The sequence below is a fragment of the Parambassis ranga genome, chromosome 4, assembly GCF_900634625.1.
Source record: "Parambassis ranga chromosome 4, fParRan2.1, whole genome shotgun sequence".
Taxonomy (NCBI): domain Eukaryota; kingdom Metazoa; phylum Chordata; class Actinopteri; family Ambassidae; genus Parambassis; species Parambassis ranga.
The window spans coordinates 2,527,501-2,546,060 of record NC_041025.1 but is presented as its reverse complement, the minus strand read 5'-3'; the positions used below and the strand labels follow the sequence as shown (position 1 = coordinate 2,546,060).

The 18,560-nt window shown below is 42.0% G+C and overlaps 2 protein-coding genes across 4 annotated transcripts; both read left to right on the top strand.

Moving 5' to 3' along the window:
- The first annotated feature begins 6,504 nt into the window (after positions 1–6,504).
- Positions 6,505–12,452, top strand: LOC114434488 (uncharacterized). Of its 3 annotated transcripts, none has more exons than XM_028403778.1 (5): positions 6,505–6,579; positions 7,352–7,431; positions 9,548–9,862; positions 10,415–10,723; positions 10,858–12,451. In XM_028403778.1, exons 2-5 carry the CDS (start codon positions 7,362–7,364, stop codon positions 11,001–11,003), a joined length of 840 nt encoding a protein of 279 aa, XP_028259579.1. In that variant the 5' UTR covers positions 6,505–6,579; positions 7,352–7,361; the 3' UTR covers positions 11,004–12,451. The 3 variants fall into 3 exon arrangements, with proteins under 3 accessions (XP_028259579.1, XP_028259581.1, XP_028259580.1); XM_028403780.1 differs by having other exon boundaries at positions 6,506–6,579; positions 7,358–7,431; positions 10,858–12,452; XM_028403779.1 differs by lacking the exon at positions 6,505–6,579 and adding an exon at positions 6,735–6,854 and having other exon boundaries at positions 10,858–12,452.
- Positions 12,453–15,537: 3,085 nt separating this feature from the next.
- Positions 15,538–17,358, top strand: LOC114434551 (high affinity immunoglobulin gamma Fc receptor I-like). Its single transcript, XM_028403869.1, has 6 exons — positions 15,538–15,650; positions 15,722–15,757; positions 15,947–16,207; positions 16,648–16,893; positions 16,969–17,130; positions 17,231–17,358. The coding sequence occupies exons 1-6, from the start codon at positions 15,620–15,622 to the stop codon at positions 17,356–17,358; spliced, it is 864 nt and encodes a 287-aa protein (XP_028259670.1). The 5' UTR covers positions 15,538–15,619.
- Positions 17,359–18,560: the final 1,202 nt, after the last annotated feature.

Here is an 18,560-nt window from a genome sequence, read left to right as displayed (position 1 = left end):
CCTGAGTCTCTCATTTATCTCTCACCAGCTGTTATCATGAATATCTGTGAAGGAACAGAGTGAAAAATGTGCTGTAAATGTATTTTAAAGACAAACTGAGGACTTGAACTAAAATGATCTGAGTCCAGCATTTAGCTCATTAGCTGGTAAATGTGCAGTTTACTTAGAAGGCTAACATTAGTCAATAATCTTTCTGCGTTGCTGCTCTTTCACTTCTTAACATTCATAGCCTCTAATATGGAACTACAAGCAGACATTGTCTTGGTAGTTTCAGTAATATGTTTTTATGTTGCACTTGCTGCCTGTTGTTGTTCTCTGTTGCATTTCCTGAAGTTTCAGCATTAGCATTTTAGCACTTCCTGTTCCCTCTTCCTGAAATCAGGGGGTTTCTTTTTAAAAAGGTTTGTGGTCAAGATACCTGAAATATCTTCTGTGGTTGAAACAGATTATTCTGAGCAGCAAGTACCTCACAGGCTGTACTGAAGAGGGCCGAGGGCCGATCTTAGTGGTGATACCATTGACAGTAAAAACTATGGACAGAGCTTCCGTGACGTCACCCGTTTGTTTCTGAAGAGCCGTTTTGAGGCTCGGTGGGAGGTTCCGGGACGTGTTGACCGCCGCCATGTTGACAGCGTCACGTCCGCCAAAACTCTCAAATATGGACAAAGAGGGGGAGCACGAGTGGGGTTTAGGGGGGCGGGCAATCGTGGAAGCAGGAAACTCACACTGTGATACGGCAACTGTCTGTCACTCAAGCGGCAACGCCCATAATTATGCGTAATTTTAAGTCCAAATACAATTGAAACGAGTGGGTTGTAAAAAAATTCACTCTCCCTACAATTGACACTAGCAGAGAACCTATCATCTGAGACCAGAGTGGTTTTTTGTACCAGGCCGTAAACATGTTAATTTCTGCTGTGAAGTCGGCCATTTTAACATGGGAGTCTATGGGAAATTACTCGCTTTTGGAGCCAACCCCCAGCTGTTGCAGCGTGAATTACAAGTTTTGACACTTCCGCATGGGCTTCCACTTTGAGCCCCGAAGGTTGCCGCTTGGGTGATACAGACATGTGTGTTCATAGTGTGTAGTAAAGTATAGTGTTTTGTTTTTACTTCTGGTGATCATGATCAGGTTTAAAAATAAATAAATAAAAACGTCATTCAGATGGTTTGTGACTATGTGTTTCCTGTTTTATTTTGATAGAACCCTTTCTAGTGTTGCTTCCTGCATCTTCTTTGATTTTTTTCTTGTGTGAGTTCCAGCCTGCTTTCTTGTGTTTTTCTGTGCTGTGTCTTCATCAGTTATCATTTGTCTGCCCCTCAGAAAACAATCCTACAAAGGTTAGCTCTTCCACCTTTAAAAGTGTTTCAGATAGTACTAATTACTTAAATTAAAGACATTGTTTTAATTCTATAGACGGCACCAAGGATGCACCTACTATTATTTAACAGAGGCTAAAACCCACTTGTTCAGACTGGCTTTCATAGTCCTTCATACCATCAAACATTTTTTATTTAGGGAAGTTTAAACACAGAGCTCTGACCTTGATTTCTGTAAAGTGTCTAATTCACAGATTACAGATCAGTATCATTTTGTTTGTCTCGCAGCTCCTATATATTATGTTTTTATTTTAAAGCCTTCTTATCATTTTAATGTTTTATTTTACTTATTAAACCTTACATGTTTAACTGCATGCTGCCAATGACCAGTCTTTGTTTACTGTATTTATCTTTGTTACATTATTATGAGCTGAAATGCATGTGATGAGTTCAAGAGGCAGCTAAAGCTAATAATAATAATAATAATAATAATAATAATTAAAGCTGCAAGCAGCGATGACGGGTCCTCGCACTCCTTGCGGTCCACGAGACTCGCAACCAATGCCTCCCTAGCGTCTCACGCCCTCTGTCCCTGGTTACTGGCATGTGTAGTGGTCAGCATGACAGAGGAGTACAGTGAAATGCATATATACAAAAGAGAGGTCCTTTGGCCAGTAGGTGGCGCAGTGACTGTAGCATATCAGCATCTCAATGAGTCAGATGTTCAGCATGACTGTAAAGTTGCATCCACATAGGATGAAGTATGTGGGAGATACAGCCACAAAAACATCTATTTCCTGTGCAGTGGCGGCGCCATGGGCAGAGCGTGCGATAAAGCTCTGCACTTTTGATAAGTTGTGGTCCTTGTGGGCTTAAGAGTGAAGCCACAAATTTGCAGCCTAATGGGGAAATTCCTCGATTAGGAGTTCGTAAAAGTATGGCAGGTGCGAAACAGAAAATGGTGCAGGTTTTTCAAAATGGCGGACTTCCTGTAAATTTCAGAGGGTACCTCCAAGAGACTTTTGTTCTTGTCTAGAGGAGATACTTTCATGGTTCTGCAGTGAATCACCCTTTTTGTTTGCTTGTTGAATGAGACCTGATGGGTGAAACTTGGTTGCTCTAAGTCAACACTAATTATATCAGAATGGTTGGTCTGACAAACAGAAAACCTAAAGCAAACAACTACATAAGAATGTATGTGTTTGCTTGTAAGTAGTTTGCTAACTAGGAAATATGATCTCTTGATTCATACAGTGCGATCCTGAAGTGTTTTGTGGTAATGATGTTATCTGTACAGGTGCTTTTGTATCCAGACACTACAGCAGAGTGTTCCACTAGGTCAGGGGTCATCAACTTTGCTGTAGTAACTGTACTTACATACAGTGTACTGTAACACAAAGTGCTTTACAAAAATAGACCCCCAGACACACACACCTAAAATATATACCAAGCACACACACACACCGGCACCCATATACACATGACTTAAATTAAAAAAAAAGGATAAAAAGATATGGACCAAGGAAACGCCATCATTACTTGCTTTGTGAGGAAACACTGAGGAAATGGAAATACACACCAAAGAAATCCATTAAATCACAGTCTAACAATCACCTCTCGCCTGGACTATTGCAATTCTTTGTACATAGGCATTGTGCAGTCTGAGCTCCATCGTCTGCAGGTTGTCCAGAATGCAGCAGCTCATCACTCCGGTGCTCTCGTCGCTTCACTGGCTTCCAGTAAAGTACCGGATTGATTTTAAGCTTCTTTTATTTGTTTTTAAATGTCTCAATAGGCTAGCCCCCGAGTACCTTTCAGACCTTGTCAGGCTGCATATAGGCCCTCCAGAGAAATCCACTCAGCCAATCTGATGGTCCTGGAGGTTCCTAGATCAAAACTGAGATCCAGAGGTCACCGAGCCTTTAAAGCATTGCTGAAGACCCACTTGTTCGCAGTAGCTTTTGGCACAGAGGAGCCGCCTTGATGAATGTGTTGTATTTAATGTGTACCCCTATTCTTATCATTTTATTTATTTACTGTACCAGTGTGTGACTAATATTTTATGTATTCTGTGAAGCACTTTGGTAGGCTGTGGCCTTGGAAATGTGCTATATAAATAAATGTGCCATTGACATTGACATTGGCACAGCTGAAAGAGGGATGGGAGGAGGATGGGGACATGTCTCCAGCTCTCAGCTGTTGAAAGTCAATTAGGGTATGGACCAATCTCTGGGCACCCCCTTCCTCTTTCCTGTCTCTCACAAACACATACACGTGCGCGAAAGGGGAGGGAGAGCTGCCAGCAAGCAACACAACACACATCCTAACAAAAAATCCCTCATCCAGTTTTCTATATGCATAACTCATCCACAATTTAACTCTTATCAGTCTCCTCTGTCCACAACATGGATGAATTGGTTCTTTTAATCGACTGGCTGCAGGCCGATTCACACGTGACAAAAATCACCATTATCAGCAAGGCTTTGTAAAGTTTTTTCTGTACATGCACTTTATTGGACAAAGATAGTCTTATTTTATATTTGGTGCTACATTCGGGATTCAGTTGCATTCTGTTCTTCTTACCTTCTGTTTAATAAGTGATATAAAGTGCTAGATCAGACTAAGTGACAGGCACTGACAGGCACACACCTGTGCGAGGCCTCTGTCTGAGTCAGGCACACAGAAGGATTTTTTGGTGGCATTTAATAAACGTTTATTTATGACAATCTGATTGTTGGAACAAGACAGAGCAGCAGTGAACCACCCAGGCCTCTGGCCTTCTGGTTAAACGGCATGCCGCCTACAAACAGAGCGCCTGAAGCACACACATAACCACTAACCACTAAAACAGCAACCTCATGGCTATCTTTAAGGATATATTGACATAACAGCCTGTCGCTGAGGCACATGCAGGGGGGGGGGGGGGGGTTGCTGGGTCTGTTAGCAGGCCATCTATGGAAATGATGCAGGAAGACATGATTTAATGTTATATTTTGTTTGGTTGTATTGATATATTGTTATTTGTATATGGTTTATGAAGCCTGAGTGTAACTGCAGTGTCACTGCTCTGTGTTGAAGGATGACAATAATAAAATAGGAGTCGTTGTCCGGTAACAATCCCGACTCCTGATGTCCTCCCTCCACATGCAACTTCCACCTCATCTTCATCAACACAATGCAGAGGGAAGGTGCTGAAGTGGGTTACACCCATTGACAGTAAAAGCTATGGACAGAGCTTCCGTGACGTCACCCGTTTGTTTCTGAAGAGCCGTTCCGAGGCTCGGTGGGAGGCTCTGGGTCACTCCGACCGCCGCCATGTTGGCAGTGTCACAGTCTGTCAAAATTCCAAATACGGACAAAGAGAGGGAGCATGAGCGAAGGTCGGACGATCACGGAAGCAACAAACTCACGCTGTGATACAGCAACCACCTGTCACTCAGAGCATGACACCCATAATTATGCGTAATTACACATCCGAGTGAGTTGGGGAAGAAAGTGTGGAGACTTTAGTCTTAACAGACCTCATGAACCTGCTTCCTTACAGTCTTTGGTTCATGTAACTTCCTTTGTTTCCGCCTGTGTCTCATTAGTCTGTGTTCACCCTGAGTCTTTCATTTATCTCTTACCCACTGTTACCATGAATGTTTGTCTTGTGTTCTATCTGATTGAACAACATGATGAACAGAGAATTCAGTCAGTCTGTAGAAGAACAGAATGAAAAATGTGCTGTAAACACATCATAAACACATCTGTGATGGCTTTCTGTAGGTCTCACTCAGACACCTGCACCAATGCTGCTATAGTTTAAAAATTTAAAAACACATTGTTTCTTAAATCCACAAACAATCCAATCCAAAACATTTAAGCTCTTGAGAATGACCTGGATGAATTGTTATATTGCCATTATATTTATGGATGTGAGCTTTGTGTTGTTGTCATGCTGAAAGATAATGTTCATCTTGAGTGTTCTTATAGAAGCTTGAAGGCTTTTTCTCAAACATTGACTGGTAAACTCCTTACAAGCTGTGCTCGGCTCCAGCTCCCAGCGCCTTCACATGATGAAAACCCCACATGATGGAAACCCCTTACATGTCATGACAGGTCCATTGTGCCAGTGTGCGAGTGAGTCACAGGTGCTGGTGCAAGTGCACAGAAGCTTTGGCTTTCAAACAGCTGTAAGCACTTGTTGGGAGTATGACCAAAAAAGAGCCCAAAAGGTGCTTTAGTACAATTTGCTCACTCAGTGTGGGGACATGTTGTTAGAATTCCAACTGTCAGGAATAATAAGCCCTATAAATGATTGTTTACTTTAAATATGATAGTTGTGATACTGCTGCCAGGTATGCAAGGTATGTGATATTCTGATCTTAACTGCAGCTAAGCTGTACTCTTTCCTCAGCTGTTTCTTTCCAGCCATGTCTGTGGTAGTTTGTCAGAAATACTGTGTGGACACAGATGATATTAATTAGGATTCACAAACATTTAACTCATATTGTTGGTCATTAGGACAATCAGTCAATGAGGCTTTATTAAGAAGAACACAAAAGTTCAAACTGTAAATAAAAACTATATATATATATAACAAAAGTATTTCTGTACTTAACTGGGTAAATGGGAACAGTATGTAAATGTCTCATCCCCAATTCAAGTCTTGCACATGCATGCACCCTTCCAAAGAGGCAGCTCCCTGCTATTTTTAGGCAAACATAAAGTTGTGTCTCTTTTAAAGATGGCTACAGGCTGTTATTTGCAACTGAAAGCAGAAATGTAGCACAAACTATAAGATAAGAGTTATGTTTGTCTAATAAAGTACAGGTAAGGAACTTTACAAAGCCCTGCTGGTAAAATAACAACATAAACTGATTCTTATTTGATCAACTTTCAACCACAACAGACTGAGGTGTGTTCACATAAGTGTACACGCCCATGGAACACACCTCCTGTATTTAAGGACATGTTGGCAGAACAGGTGTGAATGTAACCCGGGTGTAAATTGCAGCCCCAATTTTATTTATGTATATTTTCTTCTTTTTCTTTTGTGGTTAATTATACGTCAGGTATATGTATTATATTTGTATTAGCACTTCATAATGATGCCCATCAAGCATTATGGTGCTGTGACCCCTTTAAGATGGCCAATGCTCAACTCATTGGTATGGTGGGCGGGGAGTTCAGCTCAGTTAGCGCTGGTTGAACATGGAGGTCCACGGCACACGTGTGGCTCTGCCTCGCCTGATGTATTATTGTTTTCCCTGCTAGGTGAGCATTGGTAAAAGACCACAGTTTGTTTTGATTTGATATGGATGTTTTATGTCATTTATGCTAGGTTAGCAGTAAGACACAGTTTGCAAATGTTTGTTAATGGCAGTGGTTAAAGTTAGCTGTGTGATAGCCGCTATGCTAGGCTAAGGTCATTACTGTGTGTTAGAATACTGTTACGGGGAGTTCAGCTCAGTTAGCGCTGGTTGAACATGGAGGTCCACGGCACACGTGTGGCTCTGCCTCGCCCGATGTATTATTGTTTTCCCTGCTAGGTGAGCATTGTGTGGTTATGTGTACTGGTTGATGCTACTCCGCCGCCATTGCTGCTCTTCTCCCGCTGTCGCCGTCTCATCGCGTCGCCATTATTGCTGTTGCTGAGATAGAGAGAGGACGTCACCTGAGCACCATCTACTGGACGTCTGGGAAACTACAAGCACCTATTTTATTTTATTTTTTTCCGCTCATGCAGGAGAGCTCTGCATTTCTTTATTTTTTTTTATAGCTGATCAGCACTGAGTCTCCATTGAGAACTTTGAGTTATTTTATTTTTTTTATTTGAACTGAATAACAAAAGACTTTTATTTTCCTTGAGCAACAATTGAATGTTGCAGTATGTAATACGTAATATATATTGTGATGATAAGATGCTGCTTCAGTCCAGAGAATAAGTCTTAACTGGAGTGATAGTAAACTGCTATCAGAACACTGACCCGTCTCTGCTCATTGGGTTACATGAACACTGAGCTCTTTCTACTTTCCTCATGTTAAGGATCAGAAGGATGACGCCTGCTGTAACGCCTGCATCACTTTACTGGATTGTGGGTCTGCTGGCTTGTTCCGAGGCTGCAGGTAAGTCATGTTTTTTTAATATTTTATAACTGCTGCTGGGTTGTCAGAATTTCAGTATGGGAAAGCTAAGGTACATTGATCGTAGGTTGTCATGCTGTTAAAACTCAGATGCTCTGAATACACTGGGGCAGTGTGAAGCAAGTACTGCTATCCATAGCCAGCCGTTCCTGTTAATGCGACAGTTCAACACATAGGCCTGCATGTGTGTATGGCCTATGTATCCTGCACTGCCTGTATGAAGCAAGTTTCACTGCCACTAAAAGGCCAACAGTGGTCCCATAAAGACCCTAAACTACAGCCTCAACAGCAGGTTCTTCTTCAAAACACGGATGGGTGCTTTTATTTTCACCGGCGCAGCTTTTGTCTTTACGGTATTGGTTTAGCGCATGAGGAAACGCACACACACAGACTGATATGATAAGTCTCAGCTACAGAGACAAAGACAGTAGACATCTGAATTATTTTCTGTGAACTGGAAGGTCTTTCACTGCATTCAAAATTCAGAACAGGGCTCAATAATCATCATTGATGGAGGCGGATGAGGGAGGAGAAGACCCAAACAGAGGATTACATCATTAGTAATTTGTAAGAATAATTAAAAAATATAGCTGGCATAAGTTATCTAGACCAGTAGATATGTCCTAAGGTATTCAAGTACATAAGTATTATAAAAGTAACATACATAAACTCTCCCCTTCCCCTTCATTCGAAATGCAGACCTGTTTTTATGTAGTTAATGAAAGAACATTCTACATGTCTGCAATCGTACATAATATCTGTTCACTTCTATGTTATGTGACAAAATATTTTTAGAATAGAATAGAATAGAATTTATTTGTCACATGTACAAGTACAAAATAAAGGTACACAGCGAAATTATGTTAGGAGTACACCTCAAGCCGCAGCAGATATCTGCGCTGTCACATGCGCTCCCTGAACGTTAGATTGCAGTTGCATTTGTGATACACACAAAATCAGCACAAACATAATGACAATAACATTTGAGGGAGAGATTGAAAAAACAGCCAAGAAAATCATACAACAATTTCGATCAGTGATTAATTTGCCCAGATCAGTAATCAATCAGTCGGTCCGGCCTCAGTGCTCATTCGTCCCTAACAGGTGCATGGAGAACTTTCGACATCTCCTCCAGCCTGACAGATACTCCTTCCATTGAGATCCTCAAGTGGTCGGTTTTTCCTTCAGAATGTCACCCACATTAAAAGAAATGAGGTTTTAATACCATTTATTTACTTTTCACCTGTGACATTATGTGCACTTGTGGGTTTTCCCCTTAGGCCTTATTACTCCTGCATGCCCAACACTCCCATTCAACCAATAATGTAAGAACTGTTGGTAAGTACTGATGAATACTAGGGCTGGAATGGTTCACCAAATACACGGTTCGGTTTGTATCAGGGTTCTGAGGTTTGGTTTGGTTTATATTGTTGAGGATTTTTTCTACTTTTTAACACTCTGGAAGTACCATCAGCATTAAATATTTAGCCAAATATCCAACATTTACCATATTTATATCAGTTCAGTGTTTCCCTATTAGAAGGTCAAATCAGTTTTATTTCATTTTATTTTCTATACTGTTTGCAAACACTACCCTTATGTGTTGTTCGGGACAAAAACGTCCCCTAACTTTAATGGTTTTAAAAATATATCAGATAAATATTTTTTTGAAATCTTTTTGCATAGACCTTTAAATTAACTTCAGTTCTAATCAACAGTAGTGAAAAAAGCATTTTCCCCCAGGATTTTAACCCTTTAATCACCAATTTTATAAGGGGTGGTGCTAAAAATTGGAAAAAAACACACAAAATGGCTCATTTTTAATAGAAAAGGTGAATGTGGACTGGATTTTTTTAACCTTTATTACAGTCTTGGTCATGTCAAACATCAGTAAAAAACTTGACTTTATTGCATTATTAGTTTTTGCACAGCACTGGATTTTCATTTTTTTTGCATAGACCTTTTAATTTAAGTCAATTTTTTTACTGATTTACCTGTCTCCGTTCCTGTCCACTTTTGTCTCTGATCAGCTGCTGTGGATGTGAGTCAGTTTAACCCTTTAACCGATCTTCCCTGTGTTCTTTCTTCTCTCATTCAGCTCCGAACGTCACAGCTACATTTGGAGACAATGTGAAACTCACATGTTGGGCTCCAAACGCCAACATCACAGTTGTTTTATGGGTCAAAGCTGACCAGGAATCCGAAGGATTCGTCCTGCTTTATCGGGATGGGCATTTTGAAACTGATGGCCAGCTTACATCTTTTAATGGCCGGGTGGAGCTGAAGGAGGATGGAGACACGTGTCTTATTTTGAAGGATGTGAAGACTGCTGACAGTGGAACATACAAGTGTGAAGTCGTCCAGGAAGGAAAACGCCACAGTCAGACAATACATCTGATTGTAGTTCCAGCAGGTGAGTGAGTGAGTGTGTGTGTGTGGATCAGAGCTGAAGCTGCTTCCTCATCTTCTTTTTCTTCTTCTTCTTCTTCTTATTATTATTAAGTCCTGCTTCAGGGTCTGAGAACACATTACAGTCCTCACAAAAAGATGTTCAGGTCTGTCAGCAGGTTAGAATGATCCAATCAGCACACAGCACAGACGTTAACCTCATTGTCTAAATGTGAGCGGCCCGATTAAAAAGGCCAGAGTTACATATTTCATAATGGGGTCATTGCCTCCTCACTAAGATCAAACTTTCAGTCGGCACCTTCCTCAGAGTCGCTCTAAGGATGTTCTTAAATCAGTTTTAAGCTGAGTCCTTTTTAGGCTACAATAAGAGGGGATTGTAAGAATCTTTGTGAATACAGCCCAGTTAAGGTGAGCAGGATAGAATGATCCAATCAGCACACAGCACCGACTGATATGTCTCAGTTCCTATCCACTCCTGTCTCTGATTGGTTCTGTGGATGAGTGTCAGTTAAACCCTTTAACCTCGCTGCTCTGTGTTACTTTTTCTCTCATTTAGCTCAGAACATCTTTTCTAAACCTGGACAGACTGTTACTCTGCCATGTGGATCTCCAAAGAACAACACCACCCCTGCTACATGGATCAAAGATGGCTTTGAGAGTGAAGGATATGTTGCGCAATTCCGGGATAACAACTTTGCCAATGCATCCCAGCATCCATCTTATCGGGGTCGGGTGAAGCTGAACAGAAACAAGTCTCTTACCATGAAAAAATTAACAACAGCTGACAGTGGAACCTACATATGTGAAACCTACTGGGGAGGTAGTTTTCACAATGAGACAGTCTCTCTGATTATAGTTCATAAAGGTGAGTGTGTGTGTGGATCATAGCTGAAGCTGCTTCCTTGTTCAGTGTGAAAGTGTGTGTGCAGCAGATGATGTCTGACTGCAGTGATGTTCTTCAGAAAGATAACAGCTCTTTCTGCTCTGTATGTCTCACAGGTGGAGACAGTGAGGGAAGAAGACATGTTGGACTAGCTGGAGTTTTTGTTTTTGTTGTTGGTTTTGTGATGTATAAAAGACACCAGAAGAAGAAAAAACATCCTCCAGTCTGTCCTGATGAAGCAGCTGTACAGCAGCTGGTCTGAAATGAAGCATTGAATGGAGGTTTGAGGGGCCAGAGGATTCTGGGAGCTGTGTTGTTTACCTGCTGGACTGGTTATTGCTGCAGGTGTGATGCTTGCTGGAATCGTGATTGTTGTCGCTTGGTTGAGTTATAAAATATGCCAAAAGAAATTCCAGCATGCTAAGAATAGCAACAGTTAAGATGTCAATTCTCCCTAAAGTTAACTACCACCTCTCAATGATCCCGTCTCACCCACCTCTCACCTGGTTTAAATCTCTCGACACATCCATCAATAAATACTACTGGAGAAGTAAAACCCCAAGAATCAAACTGGCCACACTTCAGAAACCAAAAATATTAGGCGGTCTCAATGCTCAATGCTCACTGGCAAATCAACTTCGATATATCTATATATCCCTCTCAGTCAGATAGCACATGGTTAGACATAGAACAAGCAATTAGTAAAGATATCCATGTCTCAGATTTGACATTTCTTAGTCAGACGGTTAAAAAAAGTCCTACGATATCATCCACTCTGACAGCCTGGTGGAAATTCTACAATATCACTAACTCCACTTTGGCCCCTTCTTTGGCATAATCTTAATTGAAGAGAGGACAACACTAAAAAAACTTCTGTCTATTGTGGATGATGCCAGTCATCCCCTGCACACTGTCATCAGTGCTCAGAGAAGCCTGACCAGCAACAGGCTGCTCCTCCCCAAGAGCAGGACAAAAAAAATCTACAAATTATTATTACAGGCTGACACAGCACTTTCCCTACACTCAGAAAAATGGGAATCTGATCTCTCCATTGCTCCCAATGCCAACTTCTGGTCCCAAATCCGCCAAAACATTTCTTTCATGACAACAAATGCCAACTTGCAACTTATACAATACAAAACCATCCATAGAACTCACCTAACATGACAATAAATGCAAAATTCTGGACACTGTTGACATCGCTTACAAAACTGCACTGATACTGATACCTTCATGCATTCTGGCACATTGACATATGAGACATTTTATCTCATAACATGGGCTGCCACACCCCACTCTCCCCCACCCTCTGTCTGCTAGGAGACTTACCTTCGTTAAAACTGGAAATCTCACACAGCCGCTTACTCCTTGTGGCACTAACCATCGCCATCAAGGCTATCCTCATGAACTGGAAATCACAGAGCTGTATACACATCATGCACTGGGAAAAACCTGATCACTGATGAAGGGTTAAAGAATTTTATTCTGCAATGTGTTTTCATGTATGTGTTCACATACATAGTGTTTTAATGATCAGAAGTGTTTATTTGAATTTGGATCACTTCGGTCCACACAGCTGCAGGATTTTTTATTCTGAATGTAATATTACAACAAATTCCTAACCCACTGGTGTTTACGCATCAGTCAGTGGCTTTTTTTAAAGTTCTAACAAAAATGTGCCCTGTTTTTGATGCGTTTCAGAGTGCTGCATATTTATTAGCTGTGTCTCAATTCAGGGTCTGCATCCTTCGCAGTGCGCATTTTAAGGCCGCTTGCGTCACAAAGCTGCGCGAAGGCTGTCCCAATTCGCCAAAAGTCGAAGGGTCCTCCAAATGCGTCCTCCTTTTGCCTGAATTTGGAGGATGCATCGCTACCATCCTTTGTGGCCTTAAATATCCCACAATGCTTTGCGGGCCTACTTTTTGTCCAATAGTACAATGACGGACCAAGCGAGCGGCAGCGGCAGGAGTGCCGAATTCACATTTAAATGTAAGTAAAGAGCAGTAGTTCGAGAGTTTTAAAATGCTAGCAGTGACAGCGGCATTAAAAAAATGAGTTTTATATTTACAAACATGACATCCTGTTGATACGAGGCGCTAAAACTAAACGCTTTGATTGGATGTTCTTTCTTGTTGTTTACTGTAGTATAGTATAAAGTATAGTTCACGTGAGGAGCAATATTATCGTTATTATATCAAACGGTCATTCTGCCTGTTGTCATTTTGTTGTAGGAGGAGCAGAGAGAAACAGAAGAAACCTGACAATTGATAACGGAGGAGATGAGACTGGAGAGAGAGAGAGGGAGAGCAGAGAAAGAACAGACAGACCTCAGACCTCGCAGTAATTCTCTGGTGCAGTGACAGACCTGATGCTTAATGACACATTAAAGCAGTGCTTTCAGGGTTATTTGCAGGGTTCTTACACATTTAGCTATTTAATTTAAAGTATTAAAATTACAAACAGACCCTGTATCAAGTCTTACAATTGAATCAAATATAAATTACATTTAATCATATTTGTCTATCTACTGGTTATATATCTAGCGTTTGCTCAGTAACTGGTATATTAATTATGATCAATAATATGGTTAAACAGCAGCTTACCGTCACCTCCCCACTGCGCTCTCCCAGCCTGAAGAAAATGAGCCGTCACCGGTTTTGCTGCCGCTGGAGCCGCCTCTCCTCTTCCTCCAACAACAAATAAATATATTAAAATATTCCAAATGTCTAAATCCACACTGTTGTCCCGTTTGTTGTCTAGTCCGTGTTGTGTCGCTGTCGCTGCTTTTGTTTTTCCCGGGGCAAAATTTATGACGTCGCGCCACAATCAGGAAGTGCTTTGAAGGCCAGACTGTCCCATTTACCAACGGTGGAGGATCCTCCGGAGGATCCTCAGGAGGACGCGGCCTCCTGAGACCGCGTAGGCTGCGTCCTCCGAAGGATGCAGACCCTGAATTGGGACACAGCTATTGATTGTAGTTATTCTGTTCTCTTACTCACTTATGCCATCTGCTGGTCAGACAAGATAACAGCATGAATTCATTTTAATCGTTTAAAACAATAAAGACATATTTTTCTTCTCTGTGTGTAAGAGATTAGGAGAAAGTAGAACAAATGTTACTGTCAACGTGATTCAGTTTATTTCTTTCATGAGAAATGAAAGCTGTGCATGACCCGAGGTGATCCTTTACAGCAGGGTTATTCAACTTCAAGTTGAAGACGTTCAGTCAGAGATTTTTTTTGAAGCAAATGTATATACACTGCTCAAAAAAATAAAGGGAACAGTAAAATAACACCTCCTAGATCTCAGTGAGTGAAATACTCCAGTTGAAAATCTTCATTCATTACATAGTGGAATACGTTGAGTAACATAAAAATGATCAATGTAAATCAAAATTATTAACCCATGGAGGTCTGGATTTGGATCCATACTCAAAATGAAAGTGGAAAATCACATTACAGGCTGATCCAACTTGAGTGGAAGTTCCTCAAGACAAGTCAGAATGAGGCTCAGTAGTGTGTGTGGCCTCCATGTGACTGTATGACCTCCCTACAATGCCTGGGCATGCTCCTGAAGAGGCGAAGGATGTTCTCCTGAGGGATCTCCTCCCAGACCTGGATTAAAGCATCAGTGCACTCCTGGACAGTCTGTGGTGCAGCGTGGTGTTGGTGGATGGAACGAGACATGATGTCCGAGATGTGCTGGATTGGATACAGGTCTGGGGAACGGGCAGGCCGGTCCATAGCATCAATGCCTTCATCAGGCAGGAACTGCTGACACACTTCAGCCACATGAGGCCTAGCATTATCATGCATCAGAAGGAACCCAGGGCCCACTGCACCAGCATATGGTCTCACAGTGGGTCTGAGAATCTCATCCCGGTACCTAATGGCAGTCAGGGTGCCTCCCCACAGCATTACTGACCCACCACCAAACCGGTCATGCTGGAGGATGTTGCAGGCAGCAGAACGTTCTCCACAGCGTCTCCAGACTGTCACGTCTGTCACATGCGCTCAGTGTGAACCTGCTCTCATCCGTGAAGAGCACAGGGCGATAATGGTGAATCTCTCAATGCAAATGCCAATCGCCCTACATGGTGTAAGCACAAGCCCCACTTGTGGACGTCAGGCCCTCATACCACCCTCATGCAGTCTGTTTCTGACAGTTTGAGTAGAAACATGCATATTAGTGGGCCTGCTGGAGGTCATGTTGCAGGGCTCTGGCAGTGCTCCTCCTGCTCCTCCTTGCACAAAGGAGGAGGTAGCGGTCCTGCTGCTGGGTTGTTGCCCTCCTATGGCCCCCTCCATGTCTCCTGGTGTACTGGCCTGTCTCCTAGTATCTCCTCCATGCTCTGGACACTGTGCTGACAGACACAGCATTACAATTTAAACATTTTTATTTAAGCATTTGTACTATGAAAGAGTTTAATATCTGATGGTAACATTGACATATTTATTTAAAAATAACACGTGTGCAGTTTTCCTATAACTGCTTGTTGCTGTCACACAGACACTGTGAGATCTGTTGGTTTCACCTCAGACTCTACAGGAAGTAGGTAGAAGGTGACAACAATGCTGCAGCTGTTTGCTGGATTTATTGAACTTAGAAAACATCATCAGAGATGTTTGCAGTGTCAGAGAAGACATTATACAGCTGCTGCTGTTGTGCTCATTGACTTGTTGTTGTTGAGTCTTTTCTTTATATTGTGATTCATTTTGAAACTTATTGTCTCTGTTTCACTGCCCCCCCCCCCACACACACACTCTGTGGTCAGTGGAGAGGAAATGAACCCAGTCATGTCACAGTCAGGAAGAGTGAGGGCTTCACCTGATGTGACAGTGAACATATCACAGTGTGGATGTGACATCAAGCAGCAGGATGGAGGACACATGGATACTGTGGCTGCTCTGTAAGTAAACTGCACATGTTGCTGTGTTGTTCAGTGTGGAGCCTGAAACTAACAGTGACATTTCTCTTTAGTTCAGACGTCACTGCTGTGCTGCACAACAAACCAAGGTCAGTGAACGCCTCGTGTGGCAGTTTAAACTCAGGCTGAGGGTCTGATGTCGATCTTTATCCTCTGCTTCTAACATTCACCTGTTTGTTGCTTCTACAAAGACAAACATGATGATTGTGGATCAGCTGTTTGAGCCTGTAGGGAACAGTCATGCAGTTCTTCAGTCAATTCTCTCATCTTCCTCACAGCTCGTCTGATGCCGACTTTCAACAGCTCTCAGCTGTTTAAAGGAGACTCTATGTCTCTGAGATGTGAGGAGGACGACAGCTCTGGAGGATGGACCGTGAGGAGAAAGACAAGGATACAACAGTCTCAGTGTGGACATGGGTGGGGAATATCTGCTGGGTCTTCCTGTAAGATCGGCTTAGTCTACCAATGGGACAGCGGTGTGTACTGGTGTGAGTCCAGAGAGGGACAGACCAGTAACAGCATCAACCTGACTGTCTCTGGTAAGATTATTAAAAATCCACTGTCAAACGTCTTCATCTCCATGTTGATGTTAATGTGCTGCACACACCTGCTAAAATATATAACAGCTTATACATCATCATACTGTAACTGACTGACTGTGAGGCTGAAGGTTTGCTCCTCTAATCTAGATCAAAATGGTGAAATATTCTCACAGACTAGCTGCTGTGACAGAGGACAGTGAGACAGACAGAGAGTCTAAGTCATATCATGCTTGGAAATATTGGGCCTACTTCATGTTCACTGGTGTATGTCACTGCTTTATCCTGAATATGCTGGTTAACATGATTATATTCCTGAAAAAGGACTTTAATCAGAAGATTTCACATATAGACAGAGTCAGAATCAGAAGTTGATGTAGTCAGTGATGATGAGGCTGTGTGTGTCTGGATGAAGTGATGTAGTGTGTCTCTGTGTTAAGGTGGACCAGTGATCCTGCAGAGTCCCGTCCTCCCTGTGATGGAGGGAGATAACGTCTCTCTGAGCTGTAGAACCAAGACCGCTGCCTCCAACCTCCCAGCTGCTTTCTATAAAGATGGCTCCCTCCTCAGTGCTCAGCCTACAGGTCACATGACCATCCAGCGTGTTTCCAGCTCTGATGAAGGCCTCTACAAGTGTGACATCAGAGGTCGTGGAGAGTCTCCGCCCAGCTGGATCAGTGTCACAGGTGTGGAGCTTCTCCCTCATGTCACCACTCATTTCATCCACATGTTAACCTGAGCAGGTGGAATTCTCTCTACAGGTCGACCCACAACCACTCCCACCCCTACAACTACACCCACCTCCACTGCCTCCCCTCAGCCTTCTTCTCTGGTGTTCAGCCTGGTCTGTCACCTGGTGGTGTTGTGTCCGTACCTCTGCTCCACCTTCCTCATGGTGTCTTTGTATCGACACAGATCCACAGGTAACACTGATCAATCACTGACCTTTCAATCAATCAATCAATCAATAACCTAATGATTGACATGTAAACACTTTTTCTTTCTGACCTGCTCTGACTGTAGGAAAAGGCCTTCCTGTCTCCACGGTGATGACCCCACCCACCCTCACTGAGCAGGGATTGGATGAAGAGTGTGATGTCTTCGTCTGTGCTGTCTCTAGAATGGATAGAATCACGCAAACATCTTTTTGAAAGCGGTCTTACTCCATAAAAGAGCAGCACCTTTTTACGACTGTTTTAAAATCAAACTGTAGCATAACCACCTACACCCCAGCTTCTTACATTCTTTGGTTCATGTCACTTCCTGTTTCCTCCTGTTTCCCTGCGTTTGATTGGCTGCTCCGCCCCGATTGTTTCCACCTCTCGTCTCGTTACCCTCACCTTGTGTGTTATCTCTTACCCACTGTTAGCATGTCTGTCTTGTGTTTTGTTCATTTTTAAAGGAGTGCTTAGTGTTGTCCTTTTAGCGGCTTTCACTTTCTGTTTGTGGTTTCAACAAAAAGAACAACATGACAAGTAGAGAATTCATCTGTGGCAGGCTGATAAATGTCATAAAGACAAAATTTGACCAAATGTTGTTGTTTTACTGGTGTGTTATGTTGCACTTGTTGCCTGTTGTGTTGTCATTGAGAGTTCTCTGTTGCATTTTCTGAAGTTTCCACAGTGGAGCAGCATTAACATTTTAGCACTTCCTGTTCCCTCTTCTTGAAGTCAGTGGGTTTCCTTTTAAAAAGGTTTGTGGTCGGGATACCTGAAATATCTTCTGTGGTTGAAACAGTTTATGCTGACAAACTGTGTCAGAATAAACTGATTAAAAACACTTGCAAAAATAAGACAGTGTTTGGTCTTTTGCTTTTTTGATTGAGTTTTATTGCTCTGCATTTGGGTGCTATTTTGTCAAACATGTTTATAATTAAGTTGCCATTTTTAAATAACGTTATCATCAGGTTTCCCGGTGTACTGCATGTCAGGCCATGTCTGCCCCCCAAAAAACAATCCTGCAAAGGTTAGCTGTTCCACTTTTTAAATGTGTTTCAAATAGTATATAACTAGTATATATAATTAAAGACATTGTTTTTTATTTTAAAGACAGAAGCTGCTGTGAGTGCATTTTATCTTTACATAATATTGTTTTTCGATTTATATTTATTATATTTATATTTATTTTTTCCATTTATTAGGAACCTCTTGATCATGCACATACACACCAGGCAGTATAAAGTAAGCATTGTGTATAAGAGAATAGATTATTTAAGCATTTTGATAAATATTACATATTAATGCATCACATTACACCTTAATAAACTCACTTAACAACAAGAACATTAATCCTGTACTGAAACATCTGGTGTACCTTGTCTGTGCCCCTGTCGGTGATTCCAGCTGGTTACAGA